At 43.0% G+C, this 20,530-nt stretch overlaps 1 protein-coding gene across 6 annotated transcripts in view; it reads left to right on the top strand.

The window, feature by feature from the left end:
* The window catches only part of LOC102205400 (EBF transcription factor 3), a 65,775-nt gene extending 47,929 nt beyond the window's left edge, over nucleotides 1-17,846 (top strand). For 3 of the 6 annotated variants that reach the window (XM_005727454.2, XM_005727453.2, XM_013909386.1), the window contains exons 11-16: nucleotides 9,678-9,766; nucleotides 14,797-14,862; nucleotides 15,090-15,261; nucleotides 15,630-15,815; nucleotides 16,238-16,327; nucleotides 17,669-17,846. In XM_005727454.2, the coding sequence (XP_005727511.1) occupies nucleotides 9,678-9,766; nucleotides 14,797-14,862; nucleotides 15,090-15,261; nucleotides 15,630-15,815; nucleotides 16,238-16,327; nucleotides 17,669-17,700 (635 nt within the window). In that variant the 3' untranslated portion in view covers nucleotides 17,701-17,846. Of the gene's footprint in view, nucleotides 1-9,677; nucleotides 9,767-14,796; nucleotides 14,863-15,089; nucleotides 15,262-15,629; nucleotides 15,816-16,237; nucleotides 16,406-17,668 lie in introns of all 6 variants that reach the window. The other 3 variants (XM_013909385.1, XM_013909384.1, XM_013909383.1) reach the window with 1 other exon arrangement.
* Nucleotides 17,847-20,530: the final 2,684 nt, after the last annotated feature.

Here is a 20,530-nt window from a genome sequence, read left to right as displayed (position 1 = left end):
CCCCCAACTCCCTCACCCAAAATCCCCATCCAGACCCCTCCATCCTGGGGCAGCTGTTTCTCATCAAGTCCCCCCTCCCACTTCTAAAATCTCCAGCACCACCACCTCCACCACCACCCGTCCCCTTCTCCTCCAACCATGCAGTCTGGCCCAGCTCTCCTGCATTTAACCTCCCTAGCAGGAGCAGAGCAGAGGCCAACAAGGCACTGGGATAATGAAACAGGAGTGTAGTGTGGCTGCGTAAGTGTATGTGTGTATTTGTATGAGAGTGAGTGAGGGGGAAATGTGTGTGTATGTGTGTACATGTGTTACTGTGCAGCCCTGAGAAGGTGTATAAGTTAAGACATTAATGGCTTCTATAGCACCCTAGTGAAAGTGCCAGGTCCCTTAAGAACAGACCCCATTAGTCACAGAGGCTAAGCGGATTGGGATGATTACCATCAGGTTTTACTGGGGAAACGTGTCCCCTTCTCCCTATCTTTGTTGTTTTTTTTCCCACCATTCTTCTTCTCTGTCTTCCCTGGGTTCCTACTCACTTCCAGTTAGTATAAAGATACAATTACCCCTCGAGGCAACGGTGGTACAATTGATTAGTGTGGTGAATTAAAAGAGAAAGTCACCAATAGACAGGTCTGGCTCCTCTGCTCTGCTATTCCCTATGTGGCTTACCCTGATTGTACAGGGGTTGACGCTTGAGAGAACGAAACCGTTATAAGAGCAGAATGCATAACGCTAGAAAAAGATATCACTGCTTCCACACGTACAGTAGGTAAAAGGATGTTAGCTACATCTCTCGGACATTAAAATGACAATTGGCTGATGCATTGAGTGCAAGAGAACAGATATTGTATTTAAGAATGAAACTCATTTCCAGCTATAGCTTTTCTTTCTGTTTCTGACTCTTGAGCAAATGGCACTTCATTTGCAAATAGATTTGGAGTTATAATAGCACATTACATGGGCTGAAAAGGGCATGTAGTGACACAGTGCTGTCTAAAAGGCACAGAAAGGCACGGTGTCATATTGGAGAGCACCGTGTGCATATCAAAGGTCTAGTTATCAAAGCATATGGCTTCAAGCATGACTTGAGAGCACGGCTTGAGAGGAGTGCCTTTTTAGACTTTTTTTTTATGTTGACTCTTCTTGCACCACCACCCTAATTGTGGAAATTTAACTCGCTCAATTTAAGAAATTATCACAAATTACCAAGAGTCAACACAGAGGAGACTGCAGTCAATTCGAACAGCAGAGGGACATGTCCTCACTCGGGTTAGCACCCTGGAACGGCTCCAAAACTCACAATCCATTCTCAGAAAGAGAGCACGGTGTAGTATATGTCAAATAATCCTGTTGGCATCGACTCTTGAATGTTTAAAACACTAATGAGACAAACAGACATACTATATAAAACTTGAGAAGCCTGCAGTTTACCGACTGCTTTAAATAGCTTATATCCGTTCTTTAAGTGGCACATTTTTAAAGGAATGACTTGTTGCCTATTTTGATGTTTTACAGTCTATACCTTTTACCTTCTAAAAAGCTTGTCGTCCCTTGGAGCTTGCTGATTTGTCCTCTGTCTAATCCATATATTGGTTATCTATTGGTCAGGACAGGACTGGTAGAACCAGCTGTCAGCAAGGTTGTAGAAAATCAAAAGGAGAAAGTCCTGGCTGTATCTGAGTCAATACTGTATTATACTTTTCACTTTATTAAACCCTAAAACCTGTACGTGCGGGCCAGATTAAATATTTCTAAACCAAAAGGTCTCAATTTTCTGGCCTCATTTGCAGCATTTTCACCTTTTTATTGCATACTTACATAAGTGTATGAAAGAGTAAATCATAAATAAAAACTTGAGTGTACAATTCATCCAATTTAAGCTCCTAATTGCATCAGAGCTTTTGGTTTTCTATCTTGGCCAAGTTTCCACGAGTGCTCCCCTCCAGGGGCAACGATGCGGGCTCTTGGTAATATGGTTCTGCAAGCAGTCCTAACACACTCAGCCACTATTTATCCTAATCAGTGACATCCACATAACCAGGATTGCTTAAAATGAACCCCTTCCGCGCCCCAGAAAACGCACATTTACCGGGACCCCATTTGTCATGGGTAAATTGAGGGTCAGTAAACTTCGCCTGTATCCTCCAGTGGGGATCCAGGACATGCATCATAACGTTAGGAGAGAATGATTGGCGAAGGCGAGCTGTCACACATTTGTCAGGGGGAAGGGAACATTATTTGCTAATTTCCCAAGCTGGGCACTGACAGGGTGCTTCGTCTTCAGACCTTTGGTGACCAGCATGGCTTCGCAGCTATTAGTACAAGTCAAGTGTTTTTTCTTTTTCTTTTTTCTCCCTTCACTGTAAAGCGGCAGTAATAAGAGCCATTCGTTCGACCTCACAAGACTGCAGCACACACTGGGTGAAGGATTTTTGGATGAAGCGGATGCCCCCATACAGTGTTCTGTTCTTGCCAGGCCTTAGTTGTGGCCAGACAGCCTTGAGGGCTGATGGATCACAAACTTTCCTCGTCAAGGTGACGCTATCGACTCCACTGCACCAAAATCTGACAAAATGGGTATGAGGCAGTCATTCATCAACATAAGGACAAAGGGGTCATGTGTGCTTCACTCAATACTGGTGGAGCTCAAGAAATGTCAACCTTGTAAGGGATGGAAAAGGGAGATGTTGATAGTGCAGAAGTAAGGGTTCTTTGTAAATACACTTCCACTAAAGCTTCCTGCTTTATGAAAGTCAAACTATTTAATGCCAGTCTCCAACATGTATGCACCCACACTGAGCTGACAACCTCTATGCACAAATCAGAGATATAAATAGTGAAGTCCACTTCTCAAATCCAAAATTAAACCCACTTAATGTTCTGCTCTTAGAAAGAGGAACACAGTGTTACAGCGGTGGACCCTACTCTCCCTAAAAAAAAGGGAAAAATTAAACAAACAAATGCAGACGTCTTTATCAAAGCACATCAGATAGGGTCCTGTGCTGACCAGCTCGTGAATTGTCCCTATCCTTGCGTCTCCTCTCCGCCCTGCCGTCACTTTGAAGTTCCAGACTTAGAAGCTGATCAGATGAGGCGCTTCCTTTTCATTTCCTGTCCTGATGGGTTGGGTTTGGTACTCGGTTGGTTGCTGGTCAGCGACGGGGTGTGGCCTACAGCAAAGATATGCTATAATCAAAGGCATTCAAGGAGGTATGTAAACAGATCTGCTTTTGAGGAGCTCTTTGAAACACACACGCCAAATGACTTCATATTTCCGCACCCTTTAAAGCCACTCCGCACAACATTTGTGATATTTCTAAAAAAGGCTGATTTAAAGGAGGAAAAAGAAAATCCCCCTGCAGTATGAACTGCTACAATGAGAAAAGATGACATAGGCATTTATAAATGTCACTGCCACAGTCACGTGGGTTGTAACCAGTTGGCACAACAGTTTTAGCATGTGTCAAAGCATGTTATCCACTAGCCATATCCCCATACCTACCTGTCTCATTACAACTCTGGTATTTAGCACCAGCTCCACGGGAGTGGAGCAGACACTCATTGCCAAGTTAGATGGGCCTGGTTTGAAGGCCTTGTGAGCTTGTGTGGAGCACGACAAGGTTCCACGGAGGAAGGTCCTTGTGTCCAATTAGAGGGCTGACGTGACACGTGCTCGCACTCCCCCACTGTCAGGCAGCTTGTCAGGTAGGCTTTGAGAAGCACACTGTGGCATTATTCCACAGCGTGTTATCAGCAAGTGACCTGTGAAATCCAGCTCCAGGAAATTGATTGAAATAAGCACTTGCAGTTGAGCATGTATTTTTCCCCCATTACATCTCTCTGTGAAATGCATTGTGGTTATCTTTCATGAGAAAAATGAAAGCATAGGTGCGTGCTTTTTTTCCTCCCAGTAAGGATGGTATTCATTGATTTAATTTTAATTGGACCCACTTTTTGTCCCACAGTATCGTTAGAGGTCTGTTTTGTAATAGCTCTTAAAATGGATTGTCCTCACGAAGTCACAGCATCAGTCCTCTGCCACGGGAAAGATAGACACAGGAGGCAGGGAGGGGGGCTCTTGATAGACGAGGATCTTTCCCTCCTCCTCTTTTTTTCTCTACCTCCTCTTCTTGCCCCATTTTCAGTATGATCTGCACCCAACGGGCTTTAAAAGAACTCCAGCCTCCCGCCCCCTCCTCTGCCGCATTTTGATTGAAATTCATCGGCAAGTTTATTGAGAAATGAATGAGGGAGGCAGCACGGTATTGACTTTGAGAGGAAAACACAACTCATCTTGAATGAGGGGGAAAATGCGGCCGTAATTTAGCCGTCATCGATCTGTGCCCCGTCCATGTATTGATCTTCATTTTACAATATTAATTTGTGCTTGCAATCAGCTGTGAAGGGAACCCATTTGATTTCTGTTGGCCGGTAATGTGTGAAAGTCGGCTGACGTCCTCAGAGAAGTGGCACAAGTACTTTAGATGTCATCTAAGAGGATTGAACAGGTGTCTTCGGCCCTTTCTAATAATACCACCGATATGAAGGGAGTCTGGAATTATGGATGGGCAATCTGTAACATTGCTCCCTTTTAAGCGTGTTAATTACATTTTATCTGTTGCAGGAGCAATATCTGCTGGAGACTGTAACTGTCTGGGGTTTTTTCATCTGTATTGGCTCAAAGTTCATGAAATTTCAATGAACATTGATCTGTCTCCATTGATTTATCTTAACTGCAGATCTTTGAAATTTTAATTTCCTGTTCATCTTGAGACTGCTGGAGATGGAATCACTGAGTGATAACTGGCTGCAGTGGATGGAGATGATATGGTCAGTGTTAACACAGATGAGGTTTGCTTTGCGTGGGTTTGCTGTGAAAATTTCAATTTGCCTTGGTTTGGTGTTGGTTGATTTTTTTTTTTTTAAGATGGTCTGCATGCGTATTTTCTGCTCTCAACACTGGAACACATTTATACTGAGGAGCAGCAGCATGACTTCTGAATATCACGCCTTCCTTGTACGCACAGGAGTCCGTTTTAATTCCTTAACGCAACGCTGTGAAGATATACGCTCGTCCTACGTCCGCAGCTGTTGAATATTGACGAGAAGAGGTCGTTATGTGTGTTGATGCTGTTGTGAACTGCATCCATCTAACAGACTGCAGGTGCCTAGAAGGCTTCAGTTAGACTGTTTGACAAGTCACAAATGCAATAACACTTGAATGAACTTCTGCCTGTGCTGTTTATCTGTCTCCCCCTTTCCAACTCCCACTCCACCTCTAATTTGTGTTAAGGGGAAAGAAAAAAATAACTGCTCAATGGTGTAGGAGGAGTGGAGATAAGCTCGAAGCAGTTAAGTATAATTAGCGAAAGTAATAGCTGGCAAATGGCAACAAGGCTAGGTTTTTATCTCCTGGAAAGATAGAGTTATCGTAATAAGCTGTAATGGCTGGCAGGAATGCTAGTACACTGTGCGAGCTTCCATTCAGGCTCATAGACTTAACAAGGAACAATTTCCTTTAAATTTACTGCTTTGCTCAAACATTTCCCTATGTTTTTACCTCGATACTGTAAGCCAATACAAGTGTTCAATCCGCTTTCATATGGACTGTGGGCACACTGTGCTGTATCGCCATGTAAGCACTTCTGGCTGCCAGAGACGGCCATGTTACAGTGTTCTTGTAGAGCGGTTACTCATGTCCTATTTCTAGAGAACATGGAGAAGGAGCAGCGGACCACACTCAGATGCCATGTACACGCCATCCACTCTACATTTTAAGTAAAGTGGCTCGACTGAGGCGGCTAAAGGAGCTCTCAGAGAAAATGTGTTAGTGGCATGAAAGGGTGGCAGATTAAGGCATCAGATCAAAATAAGATTGGGAATTGCACATTCCAGGCAGAGGAATCTCACTGAAGGCCTGCCATGCATGCCCGTGCGCATGCGTGATATTCAAAATTGGAAATGATATGGTCACAGCTGCACACCGAGTCATGCATTCCATTTCTTCATATTCTGAAACATGATCATTCACTCTCTGGAGAGAGAAAATTACTGAAATATTCATAAAAATGTTCTTCCAAACCTTCGTGAAGGGGAAGCACACTCTTTATCACGTCTGTTCTTTCGTCACTTACCATGCTAATTTTGCTCACATATGGCAATAAATCCTTTTGTTATCAGCTGTTTAACTTGAAATGTATTCGCTGTCGCTTTGTTGTCTCATTATGTTTGTAAAATTTGTATCACGACAGAAATTAAACCCCGGGCCATCGCTGTGTATATAAGACAGGCAGGGAAAGAGAAAAAAAGAGATATAATTGAACAAAACACGTAACCTGTCTAAATCTGAGCCGAAAATGAGAGAAAATGAAAATTCTATTAGTCTCTAATGTTCCCTCTGCCACCTCCCAACATCCCCCCCGCATGTGCTCTTCATCTCTCCTGCAAAGTATTCAAATGCAAGCCCTGCCTTACCTCCCCGTGTCTCTTTTTCTCTAATTATCCATGAGGTCAGTAAGCAAAATGGGGAAGAAGCCAGGAGATCAATACAAATTATCCCTGAGCAAACCAGTGCTGACAGTTTGAATTGCAGCATATGTTTACCCAAAATCAGGCAATTTATCTTAATATCAGGCGAGTAATGCAGCAGGGGTGAGAGGTCACACAATCTCTCCACCTCATAATTACCCGCCTCTAAAACAGGAAAGTGGTATTGATTGGCCGCGGGCCGGGAAGCGGGCGTGACTGGAACGTGCCAGCGACCCCCCCCACCCGTATCATACCTCCTCCAGTCCCCCCCCCCTCCCCTCGGCTAGACTCCCCACCCAATTCAGGATTTATGGGATGTGTGTGGAGGGTTTCATGTTTCCTTGCAGCGATTGAGAAGCCTTACAAGGAGGGGTAAGGAGGAGGTTAGGGGGAGGGGGGCATGCTTTGTCCACACCCTCATCCCACCTCTCTCTCCATATTGTACTGGAAGGAGCAAACAAATTCTGGCATGCATCGAGTCATGCCGGGGCATCACAGAGCTGCTCTTTAGAAGAGAGTAAAGTTTACGACAGAGTGTGAAGTTGGAACATAATGATGTGTCAAGGATTAAAAAAGACATGAGGTGAAGAGGTGGGGCTGCTGTCAATGTGTGTGGTGTGAGGAAAAGTAAGGCGAGTAGTCCCAATGATTCTTGTAAAAGCTCAGCACATGAAAGAAAATCTTTGCCTGAAAGAAAAAATGTGAGGCGCAATGCAACGACTGCACTCATAACACATTTATTGTCTAGATTGAATATAAGTGCTCAGTATATATCATCAGCAGCTCTTACAGGATTATTGACATTGTCTGTGTCTGTCTGCACTAGTGTACATGCTATGACTACAAAACTGTCAACTCATCAACTGACAGCACCGTTTAGCGCTAATGCAAGTCTCCATCAGCTGTCAAAAGCATTTGCATGAAATCAATAGCAGATGGCGGTCCGTGTCACCAATTTCATTATGCCGGGGTTGTTACAAAGATCATCTCCATGATAGATGAGATGGTGACATGTCGACATGTAGAGATCATGCCTGACGCTTGGACGACAACTGCAGGCGATTCTGCCAGGTGTTAAACCATGACGGAGAAAACTTTACATCTAATATCGGTTTAGTTCGAGGCGTTTCGATTCCTTCATATTTAGGTGTGTAATAAACTGTGAAAGCTGTCGACAAAATCCAGCATAAACCACATTTCAAGGATTAAGGAGACCCTACCCTCCAAAACATGCATTTACAGGAGGGCATCATTATCATTGGAGAGGCACATCAAACAGAACACCTCTCCCAACCTAGGTCTTGTCCTGTACTGTACGTCTCTCCGGCTGTGTTCCCAGCATGCCTGGCGGGTTGTGTAGGCCCCAACTGAGGCAGAGGACAGGAGAGCGTGATGTATCACCCTGAGAGAGCCCACTGACAGCCTCTGATGATGGATGGCCTGATTATGGAGTGCTTTTTACACATACACAATTTACATCACACTGAGCAGCAGGGTCTGGCAGGGCTGCCGTGCACATAGACTCTCTCTCTGCCGGCCATATGCACTCACATCTACACACTCGTGTGTGTACACATGCACACATGTACAGGACTGCCAGAGTGCATAGATAAGAAGGGGAAGGGGGGTGGAAATAACAAAAGAAAGGGGGCAAATTCCTTGCTATAGCCTTGTCATGTACGATCAATACGGCAGATCAATCCTTTATTAAGGAGAAGATGGCTTTCCCCCACATTCCATGGCAGACCTTTGTCGTTTCGGGACGCATGATGACATGTCAAATCAGATTTCCAGCAGTGTATGTTGTTGTGGCATGGGTTTATTCAGGTGTGTCCAGCCTATGAGGCTGAATATCACTGTATTTGTAAGCCAGATCCTTGCTATCGATTATCACCCTGCATTGTCCATGCTTGAACACATAACTGCTCCACTTGAGCACGGTTGAGCTAGCAATTACCGTATTTGAGTTTTAGCACAAGTGGTGTGTTCGATTATAAGTATGTGTGTGAGTAACATAAGTATGCGTGAGTAGGTGCAGTATGCCTTATGGGTGTGTTTCGGGGTTGTGCATGTGTATCTGATGTACAAAAGAAAGAATGAGAAACATAAATGTTCCTTTTCCTGCCCTGACTCCCTGGCTTGTGCTCCAGTGGCCCTGCCTGCCTCTATGTGCGTGTGTGTGTTTGTGTGTTTGTGGTGGGGGGGGGTTGCTTGCTTTCACATTCTCTGGTGTTCAGCAGGTTCAGCGAGCTGTGCGGTGTTAATGCTGAAATTACATGCTGAGTAATGAGTGATGGGCCAAATTACAGGCTGAACAATGAATAGAGGCAGGCAGCTCTTATTAGTCTCCATAGAAAGCCATTGATTTATGAAGCGCCTTGCTCGGTGGAGTTACTCTCCTGAAAATGATATCTACATTGAGAAGTGATGTTCTCTATTAAGTCGTTCCTTCCCCCTTTACACTGCTCTCCTCCTTTCTTCCACTCCTCCCCTCCTTCTCTCCTCTGCCCTGCCTCCCTCGCCTTGTCCTGCCTATGAGTGTACACATGATTGTTTAGAATCAGGCGGAGCTGTAAGGAAACCTTCAATTACCCATTAGGACTGTCAGACATAAAACGCCCTGCTCTCACCAAAGTCTGGGTTATGATTCATTTACTTTGTGCCTCTGATTCATCGCCCAATATGCTTCATGCCCCAGATTACTATTTGAGGGGTGGGAGAGATTAATGGCTCCATGGGATCTGCTGCCGTATTTCACACGGCCAGTGTTGCAGTACAGTTGGTGCAGAAGGGTGAAATGACGGCAACTTACACTAGATCAATGTGTGGACAGCCTTTCACAGATTATTAAGGCTCTGTTAGATTAAAAGACCGCCGCTATGTAGTTTGCTTTAGTCAATATTCTCAAGCAGATAAAAAGGGGGAGGGCCCCTCTGAAGAATCCTCAGACTGATGTAGGTCATCATGGCTTTTAATGGAATAGCACTTAGTGGCACAAGTGTCAGAGGAACTTGTGTCGTATAAAACACTGTCTGGCCCTTGAGGTTTGGATTTGGAAATGACTATTTTACTGTAAACTCTAACTCATTTCTCAATTAGTTTAGCCCCCACAACGCTCTAATTTTCACCTTCTCTCGTCTTTTTTTCAGCCCTGAATGAGCCAACCATCGACTATGGGTTCCAGAGGCTGCAGAAGGTCATCCCCAGACACCCCGGCGACCCTGAGAGGTTACCAAAGGTCAGTACAGTGTCTCTGCTGCACTGAAAACCAAAAGAACCATAATGACACAGAGCGGTCTGGGTTATAATTCTTCGACAAATAAACAAAACAACATTACAACCAAGCAGAGCAGTATGACCCAAAACTCTAACAGATTTTCTTCACATATGTGGCTTACCCACTAACCAGCGTGGTAATGCTATTGGTTTTGTGTGTGGAGAGAGGCGTAAACTCTCTGTGTGGTAAAATAGCTCAATCAGGCGTTTTCCTCTCCAGTAGTCTGTGGAGATGGTAATCTGGTCAGAAACGACGTCTGCACCCTCATTACCCCACTCATGTTTTCCTTTCATTTTCTGCAGCTCGATTTGGTTTAATCTTTTGTTTACAGAACCCTGTGCCGTAAACCCCCTAGTCTTACTGCGGCTAATAGACAAAGACTGCATGTTATTATGCTTTGGCTTTCTTATTGTTTTCTTTTGAACGTTGGTGAAGGAGTTGAAAGCCACATCAGTTTTATACACACCGGTGTGGCACATAAAGACGCTGGCATATTGAAAGACCTGAGCATGAAAACTTGGGTGCAAACAGTGAGAAAAAAACCCTCCCCTGCAGAACCGCTTTGATTCTTTTATTCTTTTTCTCCCCTTTGATTCTTGCGCTCTTTCCATTTCCGATTGATAAAATCTATCTGTGTGTTTTCACTAATTGCTACCCTGCCAGTAACCATTTTGATGACTGACGTTCCAGATGTGTCAAGTGTAATAATATGACTGATTAGTACTTTCAAAACCCCTCGGCACGCAGTAAAGTGGAGGCCACCTCAGAGTTTTAATAATACTGTAAAACCTTTAAAGACCTTATCTATTAAATCCCAGCATGCTACACCGCAATATCATTAATGTCCAACGGACAATTTAATAAAGAACAGACTGTGTGGTAGCTATAGACATTTGACCAAGGCAATGTGGAGAAATGGAACATCACAGCTAGTCCCTGGTTCAGTATATGAAGTGTTTCAATTAGACCCAGTCCCTGTGGAGACAGGAAACAACACCTAGACATGAAATGTTACTCTAATTTCAACTGTAAACGTAGACCAAAAGGTAAAGTACACTTACCCTTTCATATCCACATGACTCGTTCTATCTCCGCAGGCATCACAGGTCAGTCTAGCTGCACTGTTTTTATTTTATAAAGTCACCCAGTGTCTTTGTGAAATCCACATCTTGTGAACAAAGAGAGCAACAGTGTTTAACACAGCTTTATTACAGAGAAACCCTCCTCCCTTTTTCCCTTTCTTTTCTTTCTCTTCTTTTTTTCCTTGAATACAAAGTGTTGTTGGCTCTGAGACAGATTTTGACACTGAACCCAAGATTAGTTTCCTGGGTGTGCGCATACTTAATATAGCATGGTCTCCCAGCCTTTGCATGAAACAATCACAGAGTGAGATGAAACCCTGCACTTCCAATAAACAACATAAATATTTGATTTGCTCTCTAATGGACCCAAATATGGGGTTCAGGGGGCATGTAAATGATCCCACCAAGTGATTCGTCATTGTTAAGCTTGCCATCTGAGGGTCAGCTCTCGGGGTCAAAAGCACATTCCCAATAAAACAGCCCGCGGCGGGCCGAGGCTGGCATGTACATTTGGAATGAGAACAGAAACGGCATATAGAGAACAGCCATTACAGGGTGCAGGTGAGGTAGGGAGACTCTATAAAAAGAAGATAAAGCTGGAGGACGCGCGGTGTGCATTAGCAGAAAGGCAAATCGACACCAAGCCCACTCACCACCTCTACTCCCCCCTCCCATGACTTCACCCTCCAGTTGATAATATTACTCCACTATTGATTTCCACCAGCCTTCTCCCTGGGACCAGTAAGACACGTGGTAATTGTAAGGAGACAGAAAGCCAATATGGGAGTGCTCATGGATAGCAAGGGATGCACGCTAATATTGTTGCTACACAGAGAAAAAAGGGGGGAAGCTGCCTCTGATTGAAGTTTACCTCGTAATTCTAAGACAACATCGTAGATGACAGTCTGACCCTGTGGGAGGAGTGGAGATATAAAAATTCAATGCAAAGTCCAGGGTGAATATGAAAGTAATAAGTGTGAGCAGTCAAGTGATGAGAAAGGAGATTGGTTTGCGGGCATTGCGTTAAGTGAAGAGAGACTTTGGAATTCACCCTCCCTTTTAAGATCTTGTTATAAAACAATTTTCTATTCATAATATAAAAAAGACAATTTATAATACCATTTTGTGCCCTCTGGCAGTAATGGACAAATAGACTGGATATCACATTATATCACACTCAATTTCTCTCTTCTGTAACAAATTAGATTCATTATGAAATTAAAAGTGGAAACTCAATATTGTTTTATTATTAAGCTGATTGCTTTGGATTCTTTTCTTTCCTCCCAAAATGAGCATAAGCCCATTCTTTTCCAATTCTTTGTGTAATCCACAAGGAGAAAATATTACAAATGTGTTCATGTCAAGCAATTACCCATGTATTTAAATGAATCTCTCTTCCTGTGCTCTTTGAAGTACCTTCATCTAATGGCCCTATGCTTCTAAATGCATTCATTACCTCAGGCTAGAGCTAACAGAGTAATTGCCTTACAGTTTTATAATGGCATTAGCACTCCAAGCTACATAACCTAGGCCCTTTTTTATTAACTGTGATAATATAAATACAACATCCATGTTAATCTACTGCTTGAAGAATCACATTTGGGCCATTTTAGACCACATCTCCTTATTGTTAGATATTTTTTATAACACATCATTTGATATGGCTTTCCCCACCCCCCCCACCCCCTGGTCGCCTTTTTTCTCAGCAATAACATAAAAAGGCTCCTAAATCTTAGGTGATCTGTTATCTGAGCAGTCCCATTTAGACAGTTGCGGAACACGAGACCTTTATGCAAAGCATGGCAAACAATAGAAGGAATCTGTCACGCATTTGTCACAGAACAACAGAAATCATTTGAAGCCTTTAATTGTTTCAATTTAACATGGTGTGTTCTGATATGTCTCCATGACAAGAAAGCCAATTACACTTATGCTGGAGCAGTATTGAGATTTACATGGAAATGCCCTCAGAACACTATTCCGTGTTAATCGTATTCACAGCGTGAGCTGATACGCATGGAAGCGTCTCGTCAGAAGAAAACAAACTTCTTCCTTGATTGGGTGCAGCACTTCTCATCATCCTCGGATATGACTAGGTTGCCACTTAAGCATAGCCCTGCGAGTCAACTTGGTTAGTTAAGACACCACGCGGTAAACGACAGATTAAGGATGAGAGGCAATATCGTTTTCCTCCCTCCTTTTTCCAAGCTCTCCTTATGTCACTGCTGCAAAGTACCATATGGACAAGGAGGGAGAGGACGTTTTACAGAGAATGAAACATGGCTTGCAAACGCGACAGTCTTAATTGCTTTAATTGTTGTTTAAAATTGAGAGCCATGTAGGAGATCTTGAAATATGATAGAATAGATTATTGGTAATTATTAACTGCAGACAAAAAGAAAGAAAACCACTTTATCTCACTCAGCAAGAGAGAGAGAAATCTGTTCTGCCTGATGAGAACACATCAAGACAGCTGGTCCTCTCATTTAGTCTACCTGCCTCACGACAACCATAATTCTTTATTTGTATGCAAACTAGATGCATGCAACGTTGAGCATACACACCAATTTCAGAGGTAAATGCCCATTCTAAGAGCCACCCATCCGGTAACTTGGGGTGGATTAAGCGATATGTTTCTATAAGAGAGCATGGCATACGCTGGAAGTGGCTTCTACAGTGATTCATCTTGATAAATCAAGGACTGTGGTAGATATGCTCCTCTGGATGAAAGGGCCCATACACACGCTCCATACACACTACATACGCTGTGCCTTGGAAATGCAGGCCAAGTCTTGGAGGCCGCTGTTTGAAGGCGCGAAGGCTGTGTTTACATTCATTTATGGCAGCTGCCGTCTTAATCCCACACTGCTATTGCCAAGTGATGGAACACTTCAGACAAATTACCGGGGCCCGCAAAAGAAAACACAGCGAATGTGGGAAGAAAACAAGCGCCATCTGAGATGTTTCTGGTGACAGATTTGCATTGCTTTTAACCAGGGTTCTAACAGCACAGGCGACAAATCTCTACTCTACAGCAGGTGACAACAAGCGAGCGTTTTAAAACACACGCGAGAGCCGTGTCTGCAACTTGCCTTTGTCAGATTATATGCACTCTAAAAGGAGGAGAGGATTTTTCATTGAGCATATTGCCTTCTGTATTATAGAAAACAAAGAGAGCAGCCTGGTTGCTTGAGAGGGATTTAATTGTAAGTGCTGAATTCAAAGAGCAGATAAAGATACACAAACGGGCCAAACCCCACCTTGCTGAAAGCCCGAAAGAGAGTGGGGGGGAACGGGATCCGGGGCCAACTCATTTTCAGTGTTAAGAGCCAAAGCAACACAGCTAATCCGCATTGTCAAGCGGGGGCAAGCATGCAGACATGGATAAGACCACATCCTGAGCATCCGTGTCCCCAAGGCACAAGCACCCAGCTCTTGCTGGATGGGAAGTCATTTGTGAAGTCCTTTGCAACAGCCAGTCAAAGAGGTTAATTGAAAAATTCCTTAATGTCATTACAACAGAACTAGATTAACCCAGAGCTAATTCACTTTATTGTTCTGAAGAGAGGGGACTCAGCGGTGAACTCTGGAGCAAACGTGAAGCCCAGAATCAGGGGTGAGGTGTTGTTTTTAAAGGACTATGCCAGTTTAATTAAGATAGGGAACATTATTCACTGCTCTGCATGGTTGGAAGGAGTAAAATGGTAGTGCCATATAAATGCAGCTCTAGTGCCTCTTAAATCAAGGTGGCTTTTATTTAGTGTTTGAATATGTAAACATTTCTAAAGCTCCCCGCGACCCTGCTGCGCAATGTTGCTTTTGATATTTTCTGTTACTGTACGTACCACTGGGCTCTCCAATGTAATCTCTTTAGGTTTTAACATTTACTCCCACTGCTTTCCTCATCAGGAGGTGTTACTGAAGAGGGCGGCTGATCTCGTTGAAGCCCTGTATGGAATGCCTCACAACAATCAGGTCCGTGTCCACACAGCTAATTTAAGCATGCTTGTACCTCTGCTAAGTAAGAAACAATTTAGTATCACCAAAGGGTATTTTTACCACTATATCTGGAACAATGTAGGCTACGTGCATTGTGAGTTAACCATATAGTCATGAACCATGCATCAAAGAAAAAGCACAGCTATAAAGAAAAAGCAAAAAACAACAACATAAATAACAAAACCTTCCCCTGTGCTTCTCAGGAGATCATTCTGAAGAGGGCAGCTGACATCGCAGAGGCCCTGTACAGCGTTCCCCGCAACCACAACCAGATCCCCTCTCTCGCTAACACAGCCTCCCACGGCATGATGGGAGTCAACTCCTTCAGCAGCCAACTAGCAGTCAATGTGTCTGAGTCACAAGGAAATGACCAAGGTATGAGATTTTGGATATGGCTCTGCAATTCAGGTGGGTTTCCAAAGTGGGGTGCGGGGACCTGTAGGTGGGCCCTTGAGGGTATTCCAAGGGGTTTGCAGGAAAATGAGAAATAGTTACATTTCCCTCCTTTTTTCTTATTAAAGTAAGAAAATTGAACAGGAATTATGTCTGAACGCTGTTTTTTTTTTTAAAAGGGTCCAATTAACGTGTCAAGTTCTCTTCTTATTAAACTGGCATCCGCAGCATGCGTTAATATAAAATTTTTACTGCAACAGCAAAACTCCATTGTTTTTTTTTACTGTAATTAGCAAACACTCCACATACATTAAAAAAATATCCCTCTCCTTTTTTCTTGTGTTGTTCAGTGGGTTACAGCCGGAACACCAGCAGCGTGTCCCCCAGGGGCTACATCTCCAGCAGCACCCCACAGCAGTCGAGCTACAACACCGTCAGCAACAGCATGAATGGCTACGGCAATGCCGGTATGAACCTGGGAGTGCCAAGCTCCCCTGGGTTCCTCAACGGATCCTCTGCCAACTCCCCATATGGAAGTGAGTAGCTTGCCACTATCGCACGCTGTAGTAGCACTAAGCTGCTGCTGATTTAATTCCAGCTCCCACATTCGTTTTCACTTCTATGAATCATTTCTGACGGGGGTTTATAAAATTACCGATGGTGATAATATATTACCGGTTATTCACGGGGGCTTGTTTAGTTTTAGCACTTTGGAGAACACGCGCGCAGCTTAGAATCAAAGAAATATTCATTTTGTCTTTCACCGTTTGCCACCTGTGTTTGTTCAACTGGGCAAGATGTTGATGGTAGGGGCCTGTGAGTACTGATCGTGTATCCCCCCTGGCAGTAATACTATCCCAGCCTTACCTTAACTGCCCTCTCCCTCTTGAGCACTACTCACAGCACGTTCTCACTCTTACCCTCCCTCCTTTCCTTTCCTTCCCTATCGTCTCCACAGTTAAACAAAAGAGCGCCTTCGCCCCTGTGGTCCGACCCCAGGCCTCCCCACCCCCCTCCTGCACCAGCGCCAACGGCAACGGACTGCAAGGTGAGCCCCCCTCACCCCCTCATCCCTTCCCTACGGACTACTGGTCAGATACCGCTGCTCAGGCCTCTGTCCGGTTTGGTGAGGGATTAATCATTACAAATATATGCATTTTGACAGGCCAATTTACACCTTTCAGTTTACATTCAGACGCACACACTCACACAGAGCATGCCTTTGCACACACGCACAAGCGTAGGAGCGCAAGCTTCATCCTGCGTCTTCGCCAACATTCACACAAACATACATCCTTGTTGCCCTTTCATACAAATGATCCCCTCTGATGTCGCAGGAAAAGACCTTCCCAGAATTGTTTTAGTAATTATGTTTATTAGGTTTTGTGCATGTGTCATGACCAACATGATTGCTTTGAAAACAAGCTTAGCCGTAGTGTGTGCCCCAAGATTAATAACATTGGGCTTAATGAAGTGGGAAATTAAAGTTCATCTTGCTACACGTTCATACTTATTAATACATGTTGTGCAGAAATTAATGAGCAATGCCTTGCCATCATCTGCGCTGGCAAACTTAAAAGCATTTCAACCATGACTCTACAAATATACTCAGAGCAATATAATAATATATCATCCCAGCACTTCACTAGTCGCCTAATTGTTAAAACGTGTGAAAATACTGAATATATAAACTCTCAGGGTGAGGTACAGTTGCTAATGATATCCTAAGCAGATGGTCTCGGTAAAATAACGGAAGCTACCTTTGATCTTGCCTAATCTCTCTTGGATAATGACGCAGAGGCATAACTTGGGGAATGGGGAAACGTAGGACTAATGTGCCGCTCGGTGTTGGAGAGTCAAGGATAAAGAAGAGATGACGGGAGGAAAGGAAGTGATAGGACTGAATTTGCGGAGAGGAGAGTCTGGGTGTCTGGTACTGTAGCATTGTGGCATTGTGGGAAGTGACCGTGTTGTTGCTCTGCCGTCACCACGGCTGTGTCTCCTGGGAGTCTGGGCCAGTGTTTGCTATTACCCCAATGCCAGGAGAAATATCACACATAGCAGGACTGGCGTGCTGGGGGCTGAAATGTCAGAGCAGGAGGGAGGTTTTCAAACTCTCCCCGTTAGGAGGACACGCAGCAGCAGGCTGGCGGACACGGCAAACACTCACAGGCTCATACGCAAACAGGCACATTAAGGCTTACATTCACGCACTTGCGCACTGTCAGATGGCCACACACGCACACACACACACACACGTACACACACACACACACACGCCATGCATGCACTAAATTACAACACTTTAATAGTTTTTCATACTTATATCCATACCTGCTTTAGCCTAATAAACTAATCTCCGTTACCTTTCTCTCTTTTTTGTCCCCAGCCATGTCCGGCCTAGTTGTCCCTCCAATGTAAATGCACTTTCGTCATCTCAAGCACCAGTCTACCCACTACCACTTCACAGGGCACCCCCTCAGCACACTGCAAAAGGCTGGTGCAATGTATAGTCCACCGCTTGTTCTGTTTTTGAAGACGAAGAAAAAAAAAAAGAAAGAAAAGAAAGACTTTTTCTTTTTTAATTTTCATTGACTTTCACAGCCTGCAGAAAAAAAAGGATTTCATGATGAACAATATTTTTTTTCTGTGGGATTTTTTTGTTTGTTTATTCCCCCACCCTCCTCCCATTTTATCACCCTTGAAGAGGACACAGGATGATGAAGTGTTTATTTTGTATACCTGTCGGGTTGCGCTTCGGTCTCGGATTTGTCCAATCAACCACACGCTCAATACTGGAAGGGACTCTGTGGACTCACCATCTGGTTGTAAAGTAAAAACACTGATGTACAGTACATTTGCCAATGAACTTGTTTGCCTCAGAAATTGTTTTCTGTTTCAACTCTCTTTTAATAGATTCACAACAGTTGTGTGTCTTTATAATGTGACTTTTTTGTATTTTTATGTGTGAGAAAAATACACAGGGGCCAAGACAGTTTGAATTTCAACTGGAAAATATATGAGATATATAATGTAGAAAATCGATCATAAAAGTACAACAAATACGAGTAAAAAGGGGCAGGGCTGGGTGGGTAACGTTGTATCATGTTTCATTCCTGCATTTTAACTTAAATTTTGTAATTTATTGTAGCTAGAAATCATCTTCAAAAGTAAAAAAAAATCCTCTTTGATTCAACAAGCACACTGATGTGTACAAAACACTGCTCTGTTGATGAATATGATGTACTTCCATGTCTAGAGCTTCCTTTTAAGCAAGTGTGTTTTGCCATGTTTTTCAACTTTTTTGCTAGCACTGTATATTAATGCATTCCTAGGCTACTGTGAAGTCTGTTTCTTGTTGATGAGGAGCAGTCTCCCCCCCCTAGCTCCAACTCCCTTATGTGTTTTATATGTGGTAAAAAAAAAAATTGTAGACTATTGTGATATTGCCAAACGTGTGCTAAATATTTATACATCTGTCTTTTTCATGTTCTTTTAGATCAACAAAAAAGAAAAAAAAAAGAAAAAAACCCCAAAACTAAATTACAATCCATTGACAATGTAGGACTATAGTAGTTCATTGTCATATTTCTGTTCCAATACACACTTGCGCTCACTGAGGGAAATTTTGTAACATATCAACTATAAATAATGTATTTATCTCTGAAATTTTGTATATTGCTTTTCATTATGTATGTATTAATCGTCATGCCCTTAATATAGTGATGCAGCACAGATAATTCAGCCAAGAACTGTTGCCTTCATTTGTTTTTCTTTTTGTATTTGATGAAATGCAATGTGCATATATTTCATGTGTATCCTCAAAATTTGTGTTACTCCGTCAAGACTCTCTGTCCATTTTTTAAAGGGGAAGTCAAACTTCATTGTTTATTTTTGTATTGATTTTAAATTATCTATACAGACCATTTTGGAGAAAACTTTGTTGGTTGTATTGTCAAATAAATTGTTTGTGACCCATATGATAGTTGTTAAGATCCAATAGAGACTAATGTGCATGAGGGACAACCTTGGAGATAAAAAAAAAAACACTCCATCTGTGGTTGTATTTTTTTCTGTTTTGTAGAATGTATAGAAGTCATTTTTACTCACCACTTATGACTCTGCCACATAGCTTACTTGTGTTTACAGGGAAGACAAATTTAAAACTGTTCAACATTTGGAATGGAAACAGAAATGAATAAGCGATGTTTTATTAAAATTTTCAGTAAAAACACAATAGCTACTCAACTGTGGACTTCTTCAGTTTGAAGTACAGTTTGGCTGGCAGACAAACTGACAATCAGGAACAAGAAAAAGACAGTAGAAACTTCTGAGGACAAACCTGTGATTCGTCTGTAAGATGTAGTGTTTAGACATTGCTATAGAGATAATTGTTTGACACCTGTGGAAAAAGTGTAACATCCATAAAAGATGAAAACTGCTCTTTACTCATATTCTTTCAGCAAAGCACTCTGACATTGTGACATATTCCTACTGGTCTTTGTATCAGCATATCCTGCATCTGTGGTGCTTCAAAGGTTCATTGTAGCCATTCATAAACAGTGCAAGCTTTTTATTCAAAACACCCCAAATGGGGCTCATTCAAATCCCTCATTTCATTGCATTAAGCCACCTAGTTAATAAAGAATCAATACATTGAAAGAGCAAGGTTATCCTTTGTCTATAAGGGCTGGTATCGTTTTGAACCTCTTATAGTTAGAGCGTTGAAAGGGGGCCGTGGTGAAATCTATACTCATCAAGTGGGTCAAACAGAAGGATAGAAGTGTTTGAGGGAAGAATAGTGGTTCTCCTTAAAAACAACTGAGCATCTTATCTGCCATCCTGAGTGGTCGCGGGGAGCAGGTCGCAAAATGTCAATTTCTCATCAAGGCAACATTGTCCGAGGCCACCTCTGCCATAAATGCACAATTAAGCGCCAATCAGCATATCGCAGCTTATTATGTCAAACAGCATGCACAGATCTGGCAGCACCGGAGATAGCCCAGGAGCTGCTGATAGCGCAAAGGACAGATACGCTAAAAAGAGCTATTTAATTTTCAGCCGCCTTGTTCTTTAAATCATTCCCTCGATAATCCAGCGCGTCTGATAACAACAGCCACACAGATACACAGGTTTGGATCCATCTCCTGCGCAGCGCCGTGTCTTATTATTTTAAAAAAATGTTAGGACAAACAGCACATTTCTTTAGAAACCAAACCAAGCAAAAACAGCCAAAGAAAGAAAAATACTG

The sequence above is a fragment of the Pundamilia nyererei genome, unplaced genomic scaffold (assembly GCF_000239375.1).
Source record: "Pundamilia nyererei isolate P.nyererei 1_Seehausen unplaced genomic scaffold, PunNye1.0 scaffold00024, whole genome shotgun sequence".
Lineage (NCBI taxonomy): Eukaryota > Metazoa > Chordata > Actinopteri > Cichliformes > Cichlidae > Pundamilia > Pundamilia nyererei.
This window is presented reverse-complemented; position numbering and strand designations above follow the sequence as displayed.